The 18688-nt window shown below is 39.6% G+C and overlaps 1 protein-coding gene across 1 annotated transcript in view; it reads left to right on the plus strand.

Annotated features, from left to right (window-relative positions):
* PLCH1 (phospholipase C eta 1) overlaps positions 1-18688 on the plus strand; it is a 254591-nt gene that overhangs the window by 131991 nt on the left and 103912 nt on the right. Inside the window, exons 3-4 of the mRNA XM_059888850.1 lie at positions 12349-12495; positions 14493-14735. Of these exons, the coding sequence (XP_059744833.1) occupies positions 12349-12495; positions 14493-14735 (390 nt within the window). The remainder of the gene's footprint in view (positions 1-12348; positions 12496-14492; positions 14736-18688) is intronic.

Genomic DNA, 18688 nt, shown 5'->3' on the forward strand with positions numbered 1-18688 from the left:
CAAAGCCTTTGACTGTGTGGATCACAATAAACTGTGGAAAGTTCTGAAAGAGATGGGAGTACCAGACCACTTGACCTCCCTCTTGAGAAACCTGTATTCAGGTCAGGAAGCAACAGTTAGAACTGGACATGGAACAACAGACTAATTCCAAATAGGAAAAGGAGTACGTCAAAGCTGTATATTGTCACCCTGCTTATTTAACTTGTATGCAGAGTACATCATGAGAAACACTGGGCTGAAGGAAGCACAAGCTGGAATCAAGATTGCCGGGAGAAATATCAATAACCTCAGACATGCAGATGACACCACCCTTATGGCAGAAAGTGAAGAAGAACTAAAGAGCCTCTTGATGAAAGTGAAAGAGGAAAGTGAAAAAGTTGGCTTAAAGCTCAACATTCAGAAAACGAAGATCATGGCATCTGGTCCCATCACTTCATGGCAAATAGATGGGGAAACAGTGGAAACAGTGGCTAACTTTATTTTTCTGCGCTGCAAAAATCACTGCAGATGGTGATTGCAGCCATGAAATCAAAAGACGCTTACTCCTTGGAAAGAAAGTTATGACCAACCTAGACAGCATATTAAAAAGCAGAGACGTTACTTTGTCAACAAGGGTCCGTTTAGTCAAGGCTATCGTTTTTCCACTGGTCATGTATGGATGTGAGAGTTGGACTGTAAGGAAAGCTGAACGCTGAAGAATTGATGCTTCTGAACTGTGGTGTTGGAGAAGACTCTTCAGAGTCCCTTGGACTGCAAGGAGATCCAACCAGTCCATTCTAAAGGAGATCAGTCCTGGGTGTTCATTGGTAGGACTGATTTTGAAGCTGAAACTCCAATACTTTGGCCACCTGATGTGAAGATCTGACTTATTTTAAAAGACCCTGATGCTGGGTAAGATTGAGGGCGGTAGGAGAAGGGGATGACAGAGGATGAGATGGTTGGATGGCATCACCGACTCAATGGACATGGGTTTGGATGGACTCTGGGAGTTGATGATGGACAGGGAGGCCTGGCATGCTGTGGTTCATGGGGTCACAAAGAGTCAGACATGACTGAGCAACTGAACTGAACTGATTATGTTCTTCAGGGGTCAGGCTCGAACTCTATGTCTTCTGGTATTCACCTGATCCAAGCCACATCCTCCACCTTCATTCCTTATTGTCCTTATTTTATTGTTATTTTTATATACTACTGACTAGAGTTGTCATTCCTATGTGCTAGATAAAATTTCCAAAAGCTAGACCTAGTATGTTATAGATTTCTATATTTACTAGAAAGGGTCTGAGGAACCAGGACATAGAGTCCTTGTTTTTATAGATCATAAAACTGGAGGCAAAGCTGTTGGAAAGACTTAGCAGTGATGATCCAGTTTGTGCTTTAGATGGGACTTGAAGGCAGACAGTCCATATGATGAAACAGAATGAGAGTTGCTCTAGGGCCAAGAGCACCTGATTTCAAGCCTGACTCTGTCATATCCTAGCTTTATGACCTCAGACAGGGTCTTCATTTCTCTGACTCTATAATAAGAGGCAATTAATTATCTCTACCTACTTCACAGAAATATTAAGAGGAATAAGTCACATAATGTATGTCAGTACTCTTAACTCTGGATACACAGTAGAATCCTTGGGAAGTTTAAGCAAATCACCAAACAAAACAGATACTCAGTCCAGTCCCATCCTGAGAAATGCTGATTTAACTGATATGTGGCGAGGCTTTGTGATCAGCACTTTTAAGAAGGTCCCCAAGTGCTTTTAATGTGCTACCAGGGTGGAGAACCATGAAAGAGCCTTACTGGATGCCAATGATCTTTATAAATTCAGGTCAATATTTACTGTGGCTTGGGAATTTTGCTCCTAGATATTCAGTACAATGTCGTATCACTAAACAAATAACAGAACAGTGCCATAGTCTTTTATATATATACATAAGTGTTATGACAAGCCATATTGTTGAATAGTGACAACAGTGTCATTTCTGATCTTATGTTGACATAGAAAACTGTTTACATAGTAGTTGGAACTAAATTTAGAATTTTAAAATTAATTCATATCCCTCTTCCCCATGGGATAACACTGAAACAAAATGAACAAAGCTATATTGTTATGAATTCTTGTTTGTATTTCATTTGTTTCCCAGGGCTAACAATTATAGAATATAAAATAGGTCTTATTGAAAAGGCAAGTATCATGTGAAAGGCTTTAATAAAATAGAAACAAGGTTCTGACATTTGAAAAATTGCTGATTAATTCATTTCATCCTTTCTTTGACCTAAATCCTCCCATATGTATTTATCAGCTTTGCAAACAGATTGACTTTGTGCATTTAGAGTTTGCAAACAAGTCCCAGAATGTTACTGCTAACCAATTAGTTTCTAAAAGCCTTTCAAATAATCTTATCGTCTCCACAGGAGTGATTTAGGCAATGAAAAAAAAAAAAAGTTTGTTCTTCACTGAGAAGAATCATGACTTAATAAGAGTGGAGCTCACCATGGCTGTTCGTAAGCATACTTATTCATGAGCTGATATTTGAGTTTATGCCTGATTACTGGAAAGGAAGAGCATTTACAGTTGAAGCCAATCCTCTGTGAGAACAGTTATATTTTGTGTAGAGATCATTTTTGAAAATTCATATCTGTAGTAAGAGATCCGGATGTTAATCAGCTTTTTTTTTTTTTTTTTTCCTCTTTAAAGTTAGTCTAATAGGCTTTTGGATTGAATGAGGCTTTCAGCTTATCGAAAGATAAAATAATATTTGTGAAAGCCAGATCAGCTGTTTGTAGACTCATGGAGCTTAGAGGAAAATGCATTTTGAGGGAAGCAGGATGATCAGTGATACTCAGTGACCCTCTGAAGTCCGCACAGCTAGTTAGTGACAGAACCCAAACCAGAGCTCTTTCTGCCAGCCCTCTTTCTGCCCCTCAACCCAGACCAACCATGTCATCCAGCCCAGCAGCAGGGTATCTCAGGACTCACTGTGAACCAGGTCCCCAAATATGTCCTGGGTCTGTGCTGAGAACTAAGCATGCCCTGTACTTCTGCTCTGATGGTTTTAGGAAATCTCTCTTTTCCTTCCTTTGACAGAAGCATTACCTGCACCTTTTCCACGTAGAAATGAAATTGTTTTCAGAAACGAATCCCTTTCAGCCACTCAGCTTTACTCTGATCTGTGGAAGCTGGCAAGAAATCAATTCACATTTTTTGTGTAGTTTTTGGTTGAAAAGATTCCATTGTAGAGGGTCTGTACTTTGTTGTTGTTGTCGTTGGCCCGCTAATGCAGTTTGTTGATCAGTGTCCCAGAATAGACGTGTTTACAAAAGAGCGCAAGTGATATTTTTGTGTGTCCTCAACACAGACACGGCCATGAGACTGTGTGAGAGACTGCCTCAAGGTGACCTTTAGAGCAGAGAATGAGCAGGGCTCCAGGTGTGCTCAGTACTGTTGGAGGGGATTTTGCTTCTTGGCCTTTCAGAGAACAGAGCCTGGAAATACATGCAGCTCCACACACACACAGACATACAAGTATGTACACAAACACCTGTGTCTCTGTGTATATGATTTTGTTTACATTTTGTCTTGTTTTGCACTCCTCTCATCCTTATTGATTTAAGTTTGAACATGTAGGATCCTACAAGAGGTGTCACACCGTTCTTTACCCTCATCACTCAATTCTCTTCCACCCTTATAGGTAACCACCTTCACTGTTTTCTGGGTTATCCTTCCTGTATTTCTTTTTGTAATGATGAACAATATTTATATATTTAAAAATTCATATACTTTTTATTACACAAGAATTAGCATACTCTAAGTTATATATGCTTGTTTATACTTGGCCTTTTTCACTTATAATTTTAATGGATATAAATTATATCTCAAAGCTATTAAAAAGTCACCATCAGGTGGCATATATGGCATTCCTAACACAATATGATTTTCTCTGATTTGACCTTGGCTTAAAGATTCAAACCCATTTGGATGCCATGTAGACTAAGTGGAAATGTTGGGAATCTCCCCTCAAATGATTGTATTATGATACTTTAAATCGGAAGTGTATTTTTTAACAGCATTTTCTGCTTGAGGGACTTAGTGAACTGATAACCCCTAAAGAAATTTACTTAATATTTTAAACTGACTGTGGCAGAAATGATTGATTTAATCCCTCTGTGGTATTGGAGAAGACTCGTGAGAGTCCCTTGGACCGCAAGGAGATCCAACCGGTCCATTCTGAAGGAGATCAGCCCTGGGATTTCTTTGGAAGGAATGATGCTAAAGCTGAAACTCCAGTACTTTGGCCACCTCATGCGAAGAGTTGACTCATTGGAAAAGACCCTGATGCTGGGAGGGATTGGGGGCAAGAGGAGAAGGGGATGACAGAGGATGAGATGGCTGGATGGCATCACTGACTCGATGGACGTGAGTCTGAGTGAACTCCGGGAGTTGGTGATGGACAGGGAGGCCTGGCGTGCTGTGATTCATGGGGTTGCAAACAGTTGGACACGACTGAGCAACTGAACCGAACTAAACTGAACTGAAAGACTTGAATTCTAAAGGACCTTATAGACCACTTTGCTACGCCTTTTATTTTACAGATGAGACTCAGAGAGCTTTAAAACTCTAATTATGTAATAAAGTTAGAAATGCAGTCCTCGACTCATCTGTTCTACTCTTTAAATATTTATACTATTTTGTTAGGCAGTGATTAAAATGATAATTATTAAGACTCTGTAGAAACATGGAAAGCTGTTTATAATACAAATGAAAAAAAGAGCAGCATGCCAAATGGCTTAAATATCATGATTGCAACCAATATGACAAATTTGTGTTCGTATTGAGGTCTGGAGCATAACAGACAAAAACGGTATGTGTGTTATGTAATGGGTTAAAGGGCATTTCTCCCTTAATGTTTTGGAACATTGCGGCATTGTATCCAACTAAACTTCCTTTCTAAAAATATTAGGGCTACCACAGGGGGAATGTGAAATCAAAGAGATTGTTGGTAGCTGCCTGAATCTGTCGCCTGTATTTGCACTTTCCCCAGATACTTTCCAGCACTGGAAATGTGTGATGAGGTTCTATTATCCTATGCCTCTGACACTCTTCCATTGTTTACCCGCCCCTGGAGTTTTGCCTTTATTCCCTTGTTTCTCACCCTGTTTTATGGAATCTACTGACCCAGCATGGCTGGTGAATGACTTTTATAGCAGGTAGTAACTACTGTTACTTATCTCAACTGAATGCAGAATATAAAGAAATTATGCTGACCCTTAAGTAATTTAGGGCTTCCCTGCTCGCTCAGATGGTAAAGAATCTGCCTGCAGTGCAGGAGACCTGAGTTTGATTCCTGGGTCAGGAAGATCCCCTGGAGGAGGACATGATGACCCACTCTAATATTCTTGCCTGCAGAATTCCATGGATAGGGGAACCTGGAAGGCTAAATACAGCCCTTGAGGTTGCAAATAGTCGGACACGACTGAGCAACTAATACTTAAGTAATTAAAGTGAAGTTGCTCAGTCATGTCCGACTCTTAGCGACCCCATGGACTGCAGCCTACCAGGCTCCTCTGTCCATGAGATTTTCCAGGCAAGAGTACTGGAGTGGGGTGCCATTGCCTTCTCCAAGGAATAATATTTTGTCTCTAAGATGGGTGATTATTACCCAGTGGAATGAGCCCCAAAGATTGAGGGTGCTCCTTCTCTGGTTAGCTGTACCACTCCACAGGACCGTCTACTATCAGGTTTGAAGAACGGAGCGATAGGTTTAGATGACTTTCAATCTGGTTAAAAAACAGAAATCATTTGTGGATTTGCCTATCGCGTGGCTCTGATTCCTGAAAAGTAGCCAGAAAGAAAAGAAAGCACTGTACCATGATAAGCCTGCCTCAGTTCTTTGTGGCTTTGGGACCCTGCCCTCTGTAAGAATTCTATTTCTGGTCAGAGTTGCCACATCAGCTTAAACTTCATCTAAATGCAAGTTCACTAGACTTGTTTTTTTTCAAGTTGACTCTAACAATATGGTTTTTTTGTGTGCTAGAGAACATCACAGGGAAAGCATAAAGCAGCTACATAAACAATTTAAGCAGCACTTTGTTTCAGACCCTAGCTCTGCCAAGAATGTTTGGATCATATATACTAGTTCACGGCAGTGGATAATGCTAGGGTTTCAGCCCATGACTGAGCTAGTGCAATAAACGTGAAGCTAGTGAATATTTAATGTACTATTCAAACACACTCCCTCTCTAAGGGGTTGGGTCTCATTTTCTAAAACGTTCGGCTTTCTTTGGATGACGCTTGCTAAGTGGCACGTGGTGTTATCTCAACTAACTGATTAAACTTTTATGTCCCTGTGCTTTTCCTGTTAAAAAGTTGAGAATATTATATCCATAATGGTTTTATTTCAGGGAAAAGAAATGGGACTGTGAAAAGTCCAGGGAAAGAAGAGGCAGCGTGAACAGGGCAGAGGGCACTGTGTCTGATATATAGACAGTCCTTCCTACAGGTCTACAGTCCTCGCTTTAGGTCTTGGTGATACAGTTAAGTCAAGTTAAGTTAAGTCAACTTTCTGTTCTGGCATAAACAGTTCATTTTATTCTCCTTTCCCAAGCAGACATCTTCTTGAATTATATCTTTTATGCCCCCTCTCCTTTGCTTAGAAATATCTAATGAATCTGTTATTGCCATTGTGTTTAAATCTTAGGTCAGGCATTCCTACCTCTATGCATCTAGTCTTATCTGACCCCAAAAATCAAATATCCTGTTATAATAGCCTTTTAGGACACTGCACCAAAGAGAGCGAAGCATCCTTTCCTATCCTCTGATTACACCCATGCTCTTTCCTGTCCTCGAGGCTCCACTGACACTGTTTTATTACCACATTCTCCCTACCCCCACACACTGTATTCTCTTTTTGCTATGGACTCCCATGTATTTTTGTCATGGCGTTTATTTTTGAAAATATCAATAATAAAATCGTAATAATAGCTACCATTTATAGTGTTTATTTTGTGCCAGGCACTGCTTTTGGTACTTTACATGAATTAACTCATTCAGCCTTCAACAACATTTCAAGGGGTAAGTAACATTATTCCCATTTTGTAGACAAATCCTGGAGACATGTTCTTGCTCAGTTGCTGAACAAGTCATGTCCAACTCTTTTTCGACCCCATGAACTGCAGCCTGCCGGGCTCTTCTGTCTTCTACTATCTCCCGGAGTTTGCTCAAATTGATGTTCACTGAATCTGTGATGCTATCCAACCATCTCATCTTCTGCTGCTCGCTTCTCCTGCCTTCAATCTTTCCAGTCATCAGGGTTTTTTCCAATGAGTCGTTTCTTCACATCAGGGGGCCAAAGTATTGGAGCTTCAGCATGGGTCCTTCCAATGATATTCAGGGTTGATTTCCTTTAGGATTGACTGGTTTGATCTCCTTGCAGTCCAAGGGACTCTCAAGAGTCTTCTCTAGCACCACAAAAAAATTGAAAGCATCAGTTCTTCGGTACTCAGCCTTCTTTGTGGTTCAACTCTCGCATCTGTACATGACTACTGGAAAAACCGTAGCTTTGACTAGACAGATCTTTGTCCGCAAAGGGATGTCTTTGCTTTTTAATATGCTGTCTAGGTTTGTCATAGCTTTCCTTCCAAAAAGCAAGTGTCTTTTAATTTCATGGCTGCAGTTACCATCTGCAGTGATTTTTGGAGCCCAAGAAAAGAAAATCTGTCACTGCATCCACCTTTTCCCCATCTATTTGCCATGAAGTGATGGGATTGCCTGCCATGATCTTAGTTTTTTGAATGTTGAGTTTTAAGCCAGCTTTTTCACTCTGCTCTTTCACCTTCAACAGAAGGCTCTTTAGTTCCTCTTCACTTTGTGCCATTAGGGTGGTGTCATCTGCATATCTGAGGTTGTTGATATTTGTCCTGGCAATCTTGATTCTAGCTTGTGATTCATCCAGCCCAGCATTTTGAATGATGTACTCTGCATACAATTTAAATAAGCAGGGTGATAATACACAGCCATAACATACTCCCTTCCCAGTTTGGAACCAGTCAGTTGTTTGGTGTCTGGTTCTAATTATTGCTTCTGGATCTGCATACAGGTTTCTCAGGAGGCAGGTAAGGTGGTCTGGTATTCCTATCCCTTTCAGAATTTTCCACAGTTTGTTGTGATCCACACAAAGGCTTTAGCATAGTTGATGAAGCAGAAGTAGATATTTTTTGGGAATTCTCTTGCTTTTTCTGTGATCCACCAGATGTTGGCAATTTGATCTCTGGTTCCTCAGCTTCTTTGAAACTCAGCTAACACATCCAGAAGTTCTTATTTCATGTACTACTGAAGCTTAGGTTGAAGGATTTTGAGTATAACCTCACTAGCATGTGAAATAAGCATCATTGTACAGTAGTTGGAACATTCTTTGGCATTGCCCTTCTTTGGGATTAGAATGAAAACTGACTCTTTCCAGTGCTGGGGCCACTGCTGTGTTTTCCAAATTTGCTGGCATACTGAGTGCAGCGCTTTCACAGCATCATCTTTTAAGATTTGATATAGCTCAGCTGGAATTCCATCACCTCCACTAGCTTTGTTCATAGTAATGCTTCCTAAGGTCCACTTGATTTCACACTCCGGGATGTCCAGCTGTAGGTGAGTTACTACACCATTGTGATTATCCAGGTCATCAAGACCTTTCTTGTACAGTTCTTCTGTGTATTCTTGCCACCTCTTCTTAATATCTTCTGCTTCTTATGGGTCCTTATTGTTCTGTCCTTTATTGTGCCCATCCTTGCATGAAATGTTCCCTTGGTGTCTCTAATTTTCTTGAAGAGATCTCTAGTCTTTCCTATTCTATTATTTTCCTCTAATTCTTTGCATTGTTCATGTAAGAAGGCCTTATCTCTTGTTGCTATTCTCTGGAACTCTGCTTTAAGTTGGATATATCTTTCCCTTTCTCCCTTGCCTTTCACTTCTCTTCTTTTCTCAGCTATTTGTAAGGCCTCCTCAGACAACCACTTTGCCTTGTTGCATTTCTTTTTCTTGAGGATGGTTTTGCTCACCACCTCCTGTACAAAGTTATGAACCTTCATCCATAGTTCTGCAGGCACTCTGTCTGCCAGATCTCATCCCTTGAATCTATTCACCACCTCTACTGTATAATCATAAAGGATTTGATTTAGGTCATACCTGAATGGTCTAGTGCTTTTTCCTACTTCAATTTAAGTCTGAATTGTAAAGAGGAGCTTGTGATTTGAGCCACAGTTAGCTCCAGGTCTTGTTTTTACTTATTGTATAGAGCTTCTCTATTTTTGCCTACAAAGAATATTATCGATCTGATTTCAGTACTGACCATCTGGTGATGGCCATGTTCAGAGTTGTCTTTTGTGTTGTTGGAAGACGGTGTTTACTATGACAAACACCCTTGACAAAACTCTGTTAGCCTTTTCCCCGCTTCATTTTGTTTTCCATGGCTGAACTTACATGTTATTCCCAGTATCTCTTTGACTTCCTACTTTTGCGTTCCAATCTCCTATGCTGAAAAGGACATCTTTTTTTTTTTTGGTGTTCTAGAAGGTGTTGTTGGTCTTCATAGAAATGGTCAATTTCAGCTTCTTCAGCACCAGTGGTTGGGGCATAGACTTGGATTACTGGGATGTTGAACAACGGTTTGCCTTGGAAACAAACAGATCATTCTCTCATTTTTGAGACTGCACCCAAGTACTGCATTTCAGACTCTTTCATTGACTATGAAGTCTACTCCATTTCTTTTAAGAATAGTAAATATAATCACATGTGAATTAGATTTGCCCATTTCTGTCCATTTTAGTTTACTGATTCCCAAGATGTTGATGTTCACCCTTGCCATCTCCTGCTTGACCACGTCCTATTTACCTAGATTCATGGACCTAACATTCTAGGTTCCTATGGGATATTGTTCTCTACAGCATTGGACTTTACTTTCACCACCAGACACATCCATACCTGAGAGTCACTCCTGCTTTGGCCCAGCCTCTTCATTCTTTCTGGAGCTGTTAGTAATTGCCCTCTGCTGTTTTCCAGTAGCATATTGGACACCTTCTGATCTGGAGGACCCATCTTCTGACATCGTATCTTTTTGCCTTTTCATGCTGTCCATGGGATTCTCTGTGGCAAGAATGCTGGAGGGTTGCCATTAACTCTTCCAGTGGACCACAGTTTGTCAGAACTCTCCACTCTGACTCTTCCATCTTGGGTGGCCCTGCACAGCATGGCTCATAGCTTCATTGAGTTACCCTTGCCCCTTTGCCATGACAAGGCTACAATTCATGAAGGGGCATGGAGGCATTGAGGGATAAAATAATGAACCTAAGCTCATACAAGCAAGTGGAAGATTTGGAATTCTGTCCCAGGCTGTCTGGATTCAAATTGTGTTCTTAACCACAGTTCTAAACTACTGTTTGTAAGTTATCTTTTTAGAGGCTTCATTCTTTTAAAATTTAACTCTGTAAGTCAAAGTCTCCTTATTCTCTGCTTTACCTCATTATATAACCCTGTGCCTGGAGCAGGGAGTGACTCTGTGAATATTTATTTATTGATGTGACCTGATGTCAGAGGTCAAAGAAATTCTAATAGGTTTTTCTGGGAGTTTTGACTTGCTTGGTTAGACTTGATTTTTTCTTGATAAACTGACTGTTTTCTGTTCTCCCTCTAACTGTTGGTATGAGATGGTCAGGGTGACTGTCAAGAATTTAAATCCTTGACATTTATTACCTAAATGAATGGTGCTAAGTGGTGGGTAAATTTACTAATGTGTGTGAAATCAAATCTCAAATTTTGTTCTGTGCTTCAAAGTAAACATTTTAAATCTGCATGTTTTTTTCTTAAGCAGTATTTTTTTACTTGCATATTTGATATGTCAGATCAAAGGCATAAGAGCAACCTGTACTTCACCTTTCTTGCAATATCAAGTCCTAGAAATATATTTAGTTTTGCACAGTTTTTCCTTGATTTCTTTGGGGGAAGAAAAGACTCTTCATGGAGGAAATGGTCAAAGTTGGTTATGTTAAAGTTACTTTGAGAATTCTGTGCCTACTGTGTTAGGCTCTGGGATCAAATTCTTTCCTATTTAATATAATGACAAGTTAGCCAAAGCAGCTGAAGTCTAACTTTGAAGTTTTGTTTACCATGTTTCTTTTCAACAGCATGCTGCTTGATAAGGTAGGTGCTCAGAGCTAGTTGTTTCTGGTTCTCTAAAGGTTACATCTGTGCCTGTGTGTTAGTCAGTGAAACAAGCAGTTTCTGGCTGATGCAATGAGAAAAGGGCATTTGGAAGAGTATTGTATAACTTGGAGAACCAAGGGGGAAAACTGAATAATTTGCCAGCTTTAGGAAGGGTGACTGTGACAATTGTAACATCTTGAGTGTCCAACCAGGAGCATCTCTGAAGTTTTGGGCTTTGCAATGACTCAGTTCTGTTTTCATTCAGTGCTCTGCTCAGGATTTCTGTTTCTTGGAAGGGAGCCAGATTTGCTCTCCACCTAAGCCAGGTGCCCATTTCTTGCTTGGGATGGTTGACAGGTCACCGGAGGCACATAAGATGGGAAAATAAGTATTTCCAAAGGAAATGTGGGTACTATTAGTAAAGAAAAGGAAATGGACATCAACAAAAGATGCTCATTGCCATCAAGTTTCATCTCAAAGCAGAGAGTTTAAATGAAAGCATTAACTTGGATGATAAGTGAGTTGGATTTTACCTGAGTTCAATCACCAAGTTACTTCTCTACTTAGAAAATACTGGCAGCCAAATTCCTTAACAAATATTTTATATTTGTACAAACTTGATTTTTTTTTTCTGACCACATTTTAAAATGTTTACTTAGCTGTTTTCAAGTATATACAAAATTATAATATGAACCCATATGCAACTTCAATGATTGTTGAAACATTTTGCCATTCATGTTTTTGTTAATTGCATTTGGAAGCATTAACATAAGATGATTTTATAGTTGGCTGTATAAAAGCTCACAAGATTTAACATAAAGTCTGAAACTTGCTTTATGAATGTATATTCAAGTATCAAATTATTTATTATTGGTTTTTATACCAAAAGCATGTTGCCAGTTAGAAAAAAAGATACACTGTTCAATGGTCAGGCATTGTTTATCTAGAAGTAGACTTTTATTTCCATCAGTGAGGCTTTTTTCTGGCTTAAGCCTGATAAATCAATTCTTTAACAACTCTGTTTTCAGGTTACCTCTTCTAAATTTGCCTTCTGGCTCTTGGAGGCTTTGGGATGTGAATCAAAGGTTTCATTCAGCAGTGTCTCTGAACAGCAGGAGGCACTTGCACTGTGTGAGAACTGACTGTGCTCCAATCTCGTTTGCAGTTGAAAGATGCATGAGCGTAATGCAGTCTGGGACACAGATGATCAAGCTGAAGCGTGGGACCAAGGGGCTCGTCCGGCTCTTTTACCTGGATGAACACCGGACCCGCCTCCGATGGAGACCCTCTAGGAAGAGTGAGAAGGCAAAAAGTAAGACCAGCTTTTGAATTCTTGACTTGACCCAGTAACACATGGCTTCTATTGGATGGGCTCTGTGGAAGTTTTAGCTTGGTAAAACTTTCATATTTTTACAAGTTTTAGGGGGTCAGTGGTTAGAGAATGTGCAGAGACAGAATAAGTGATGACCATTTTTGCTTTTGTTAATTCATCAGGAACTTTGAATCCATAAAAAGTTTTCTTATCCACTAATGCTGTTGAAGGTAATATTTATCCTACATTAAAGACATGTTGTATTTAGTTGGGATATGAGGTTTTATAGCTTGAGGCCTTTTATTTTTCTTTAAAAAAGTGAAGGAAGTCATAAATCCAATAGAATTAAACTGTTTTGACATATTCTGTGCACAGTTAACTGACAAATGGATTGACAAAATTGTTTTAATGATATCAAATAAAATAGCTTTGATCTGCCTCCTCCATAAAGCCTCTCTCCCAATCCTAAACTCAGTTTCTAGTCCATGCTGAGTCCCCTGGAGCATCTCTCTTCATCTGCTCCTTCCTCTTGTTTTCACATGGACCTCCTTCATCCAGGGTCTCTGTCTCTCTGGTGGCATATGCAAAATCTCCTAACCAAGCTCCATTTGCTAGTTTCTTCTGCCCTGACCAGTGAAGATGCTTTCCTCTTCATGTCACAGATGACCTCCACTAAATCAGGCTTACGTGATACACAATTTATTCTCACTTAACAAGAAACCCAGAGACTGGCTGGCTCCAACTGTGGGACGTTGAGCCTCTAGTTCTGTCTCTCTGAGCGCTCTTGGCTCTCTCCCTTCTGCACTGACACTGTAATTGAGGCAGCAGTAACATGGCTTCACAACTGATAGGCTTCAAGAAGATGCAGAAAACGGACCTTCTCTTCCAGTGCTTCCTTTTCAAGAGGGGAGAGCCCCATTCCATGCCCTTCCCTCAAGCAGAATGCATGTCTCCTTGGTTACAAGTGGGTTATGTTCCCACACCTAAAGCCATTATAGGAGACCGGAGTGGGCCCACCCCAATGCCTTAGCCGTACCAGAACTTGCCCTGCAATGGTCAGAGGCTCATCCCCATGAGTGGAAAGAAAGAAAAATTGGGACTTGCCATTAAGGCAGAGCAGAGGCATGGATGGTGTATATGGGCAGTCAGTAAGATTACAACTTTCTGATTCATGCCCCCAAACAGGCAAGTGAACAAACAGAACGTAGTGTTTAATCCAAACTAATCCTCTCTGCAAGTGTTCCCCTGACCCAAGCCTGCAGTGTTGCTCCACCACCTAAATAATGCTCATCTCTGCACTGTCACTCCAGCTTCTCATAACCTAGCCTCTACCTGCCTTTCCAGCTTTGTCTCCTGTTACTCTACTTCCTGAGCTTTTCAGTCCAGCATCTCTGGAGTGGGGCTAATGTTTCTCTATCTTTATGCCTCTTTTCCCTGATTGACCATCTTGTTTTCCCCTCCACCTCTCAAGCCTCGCTCTGCCTTCACCCTTATAGCTTTCTCTCTATGAATCCAAATCACATTTAGCTATGCTATTTGGTTGCCATCAAATGTTTTTTCCCTTCAATTTTTTTTTCCCTTCAATTTTTAACTGCTGTCGTATGCATATTGTAAAATATCAGAGTCGGCTCTAGGTCTTTGTATGTTTTCCTTGCATAAATGTATAAACTATACATTTGATATATTTACATCCCCCTTTTCTACCAGTCTTCTTGCCCCCTGCTGGGCTTATCTGTTTTCCTATCATAAATTTTAACACTTCCTGACCCAGTGCCTAGGAGGTATTGTCTGAGTGCCTAGGAGGGTAGAGTAGTACATGGAGAAGGTTACTAACAGGAAATGATAAAGCTTGTATTGCACATTTGGACTTTTCAATTGTCTGGACAATTCACAGACAATTAATTTTATTTTTAAATCTTTAGATGATTTTACTTTTCTCAATCTGCACACATATCTTCACCTGCCAGGTAACTGCACTTTCCTCACTTTCCTCACAGTACTTATTGACTCCATTTACAAAGTCACCGAGGGTCGGCAGTCTGAGATATTCCACAGACAGGCTGAGGGGAACTTTGATCCCAGCTGCTGCTTCACCATCTACCATGGCAACCACATGGAGTCCCTGGACCTCATCACCTCCAACCCCGAGGAGGCACGCACCTGGATTACAGGCCTCAAGTACCTCATGGCTGGCATCAGTGATGAAGATTCCCTTGCCAAAAGGCAGAGGACCCACGACCAATATCCTCCCTAGAACTTTAATTCTGCACTCTGTATGTGTCTGTGTGTCTGTATGTGGATTAGACTATACTTTTCCCCATGATTTTGAGGTTTAAACCCACTTTCCTTGCTGTCTTTTTTCTTTACCCTTAGCAGCTTTCTGCCCACTCCTCACTCCCACCCCAAGTAAATGAATGTGTAGAACATGTAGAAACTTAAGCTTATGTGAACTCAGGAGCAAACTTCTTTGGAGGAGACTAGATTCAGCTTCATAATCTGCTAGGTCTCCAAATGCAGCGTAAAGTTTCCTAAGAGAGACAAAGCAACGAGCAAAATGTTTATTTGAGTTAGAGTTTCCTCCCACTTTATTATAGAGTCAGTCTAGTTTAACAAACTCTTTTTTTTTTCTTTTTCAAATTCATAAATTTTATCACAACTTCCTAGGTGGTGCAGTGGTAAAAAATCTGCCTGCCAAGGCAGGAGACACAGGAGATGCAGGTTTGATCCCTGGGTCAGGTAGATCCCCTGGAGAAGGAAATGGCCACCCGCTCCAGTATTCTTGCCTGGAAAATTCCATGGATAGAGAAGCCTGGTGGATACAGTGCATGAGGTCATAAAGAGTCAGTCACGACTGAGCAGCCGAGCACATACATATTTACAGAACACTTTTTTGAGTTCCAATTATATACCAGCTGTTAAGTTCTTTCCTGGTTTTTCTCTCTTCTTAATTTACAGTTTGGAATCTGAACTGATTGATCCTTAAGGGGAAGTTATTTTTTACTTATATTTACCCTGCCTAAATTGTTCAAGAAACTGGAGTTTCTTGATTAAAATTCTGATTCTCATTCTTGATTAAACCCATTCTTTGGTCCTGCAGCATTGACAGGATAAATGATTAATGTGATTAGTCTGCAGGCACCTCTTCTGCTAGGATCACCTGGACATGTGACATGCATGGCCATTCTGGCCTCAGTTTCCTTATCTGTAAAGTGAGGGTATTAGACTCATTGACTGCTTTGGCTCCCTTCTTCACATTTTGAATGGTCTTAAAATACATGTTTCTCCCTCCGCTTGTAGGAATTAGTACTACTTTCCTGCTGTCATTGGAATGTGCACCCTAATTTTTTTCCAGAGTAGGGGTAAATTTGTGCTGCTTGAGCTATAGTCCTCACCCAGGGTACTGTTGAAGCAGGGTGGAAATATTCAACCCATGAAAGGATGTTGACAGTGCAAAGGTCTAAGCCGATGAGCCATGATGTTTTCATCAATATTCACAGCATGCAGGTAAATCCAACTGGGATTCATAAGTGAACAAAACATAAGCATAACAATTAACTTTGTGTGCTTTTTTTTGTTGGTTTGGTTCTTAACTCCTTTACATTTGATAAAAAAACAAATAATGAATGCTTTCTGGTGCAAGCCACAGAACCATACTAACAGTGCCTCAGACAATACAGAATATTCATTTTCTCATGAACAAGAGACCTGAGGTAGAGTTAATTCAGTGGGTCAGTAATGTCATTAGAAGAGATCTAGGTTCTGCCATTCTCAGCATTTTGGCTTGGTTCATTAACTGGCTACGCTTTGGTCAAAGAGAACTGCAACAGCTCCAAACAGAGAAACGCTGCCCAGAGGGAGCAAAGTTTCTTCTCATAAACCTCCCCCTCCTTTTTTTTTAGGAGTAAAGAAGAACTTCCCAGGAGTTTCACAGAAGACTACCTCTCATCATTGGCCAGAAATGCTATTGTGGGCCCATTTCTAAACCAACTCTGACAAGAGAAATTAACATAATTGGACTTTGATCTCAGGACCCTTTTTGTATTTTTAGAACCTGAAGACTCCAAAGAGTTCTATGTGGGCTCCATCTACTGATATTTGTCATATTAGAAATTAAATGTGAGAATTAAAAAAGCTCATTAAAAATTATAATAAACTATTACATATAAACATTTTTATGGAAAGTAACTTTTTCAAAGCAAAACAAATTAGTAAGAAGGGAGGTATTGCTTTACTCTTCTGCAAGTCTTTAAGCTTTTCTACATGTAAGATTGTATCATCTGTAAACACATAATTTTACTTCTTCCCTTCTGATTTGGATGCCTTTTATTTCTTTTTCTTGCCTAGTTGCCCTGGCTAGAACTTCCAGTACTTTGTTGAGCAGAAGTGGTGAAGGCAGGCATTCTTGTCTCATTCCTAATCTTACAGGAAAAGCTTTCAGTCTCTAACTATTGAGTATAATATTTGCTGTGTTTTTTTCATATGTAACTTTTATTATGTTTGGATAGTTTTCTTCTATTCCTATTTTGTTGAGTGTTTTTATCATGAAAGTGTATTGAATTTTGTCTAATGCTTTTTCTGCATCAACTGAGATGATTGTGGTTTTTCTCTTCATTATGTTGATGCAGTGTATTACATTGATCAATCTCATGTGTTGAATCATCCTTGTATTCAGGAATAAATCCCACTTGGTCATGGTGTATAATCCTATTAATATGCTGGTGAATTGTATTTGCTAGTATAGCTGACCCTTGAACAGTGTAGGAGTTGGGGTGCAGACCTCTTGAGCAGCTGAAAATCTGAGTATAACTTTATAGTTGGCCCTCTGTATTGAGGTTCTGTATCCGTGGATTCAACCAGCTGCAGTGCATGTAGTACTGTAGTACTTATTTATTGAAAAAAATCCACATATAAGTGAAACCACACAGTTCACACCCATGGTGTTCAAGGGTCAACTGTATTTTGTTGAGTGTTTTCCACCAGTGTAAATAAGAGATAATGGTCTGTAGTTTTCCTGTAGTGTCTTTCTCTGCCTTTGGTATCAGGGTAATGCTGTCCTCATAGAATGAGGTAGAAAGTATTTCCTCCACTTTAATTTTTGGGGAAAAAGTTGACAGTTTGGTGTTTGTTGTTCTTTAAATATGTGGTAGAATTAACCAGAGAAACCATCAAGTCTAGAGATTTCCTTTGTTGAGAGATTTTTGACTACTGATTCCATCTCCTTACTAGTTATAGATTTATTCAGATTTTTCCATTTCTTTGTGATTTAGTCTTGGTAGTTTTTATATTTCTAGGAATTTGTCCATTTCATCTAGCTTATCCAATTTTTTGGTGTACAGTTGTTTACAGTGGTATCTTATAGTCCTTTATGTTTCTGTAGAATCAGTAGTAATGTCCCCACTTTCATTTCTGATTTTAGTACCGAGTCTTTTTTTTTTTCTCTTTGTCTGTCTAACTAAAGGTTTGTTGATTTTTAGTAATCTTTTTGAAAAAAATACTTTTGATTTCACTGATTTTTTTTCCTCAGTTGTTTTTCCACTTCATATCTGTTCTTGTCTTTCTTATTTTCTTCTTTCTGCTATCGTTTTAAATCTATTGAGACTTCATTGGTGGCCTAAAATGTAATCTATCCTGACAATGTCCCATATGCCCTTGAGAAGAATGTATATCCTATACTGTTGGGAAGAGTGTCTATATATGTCTGTTAGAGCTAGTTGATTTATTGTGTTGTTTAAATTCATTTCCTTAGTTCTGTCTGGTTGTTCTATCCATTATTGTGAGTGCAGTCTCCAAGTATTATTGTAAAACTTTCTCTCTTCAATTTTCTCCGTTTTTGCTTTATATATTTTGATGGTCTGTCGTTAGATACATGCATGTTTATAATTGTTATATCTTCTTGTTGTATTGAGACTTCTGTTAATACATAATGACAGTCTCTTACAGCCTGTTTTGATTTAAAGTCTATTGTTTGATGTTAGTAGAGCCACCCCTGCTCTCTTTTGGTTATGATTTGCTTCGAATATCTTTTCTCATCCTTTCATTTTCAACCTGTTTGTGTCTTTGGATCACAAGTGAGTTTCTTGTAGACAGCATATAGTTTAGTCAGGAATTTTAATCTATCCTGCCCATCTGTCTTTTGGGGAGTTTAATTGATTTACATGGAAATAATTATTGATAAGGATTAATATGTTATTGT

The sequence above is a fragment of the Bos taurus genome, chromosome 1 (genome assembly GCF_002263795.3).
Source record: "Bos taurus isolate L1 Dominette 01449 registration number 42190680 breed Hereford chromosome 1, ARS-UCD2.0, whole genome shotgun sequence".
Lineage (NCBI taxonomy): Eukaryota > Metazoa > Chordata > Mammalia > Artiodactyla > Bovidae > Bos > Bos taurus.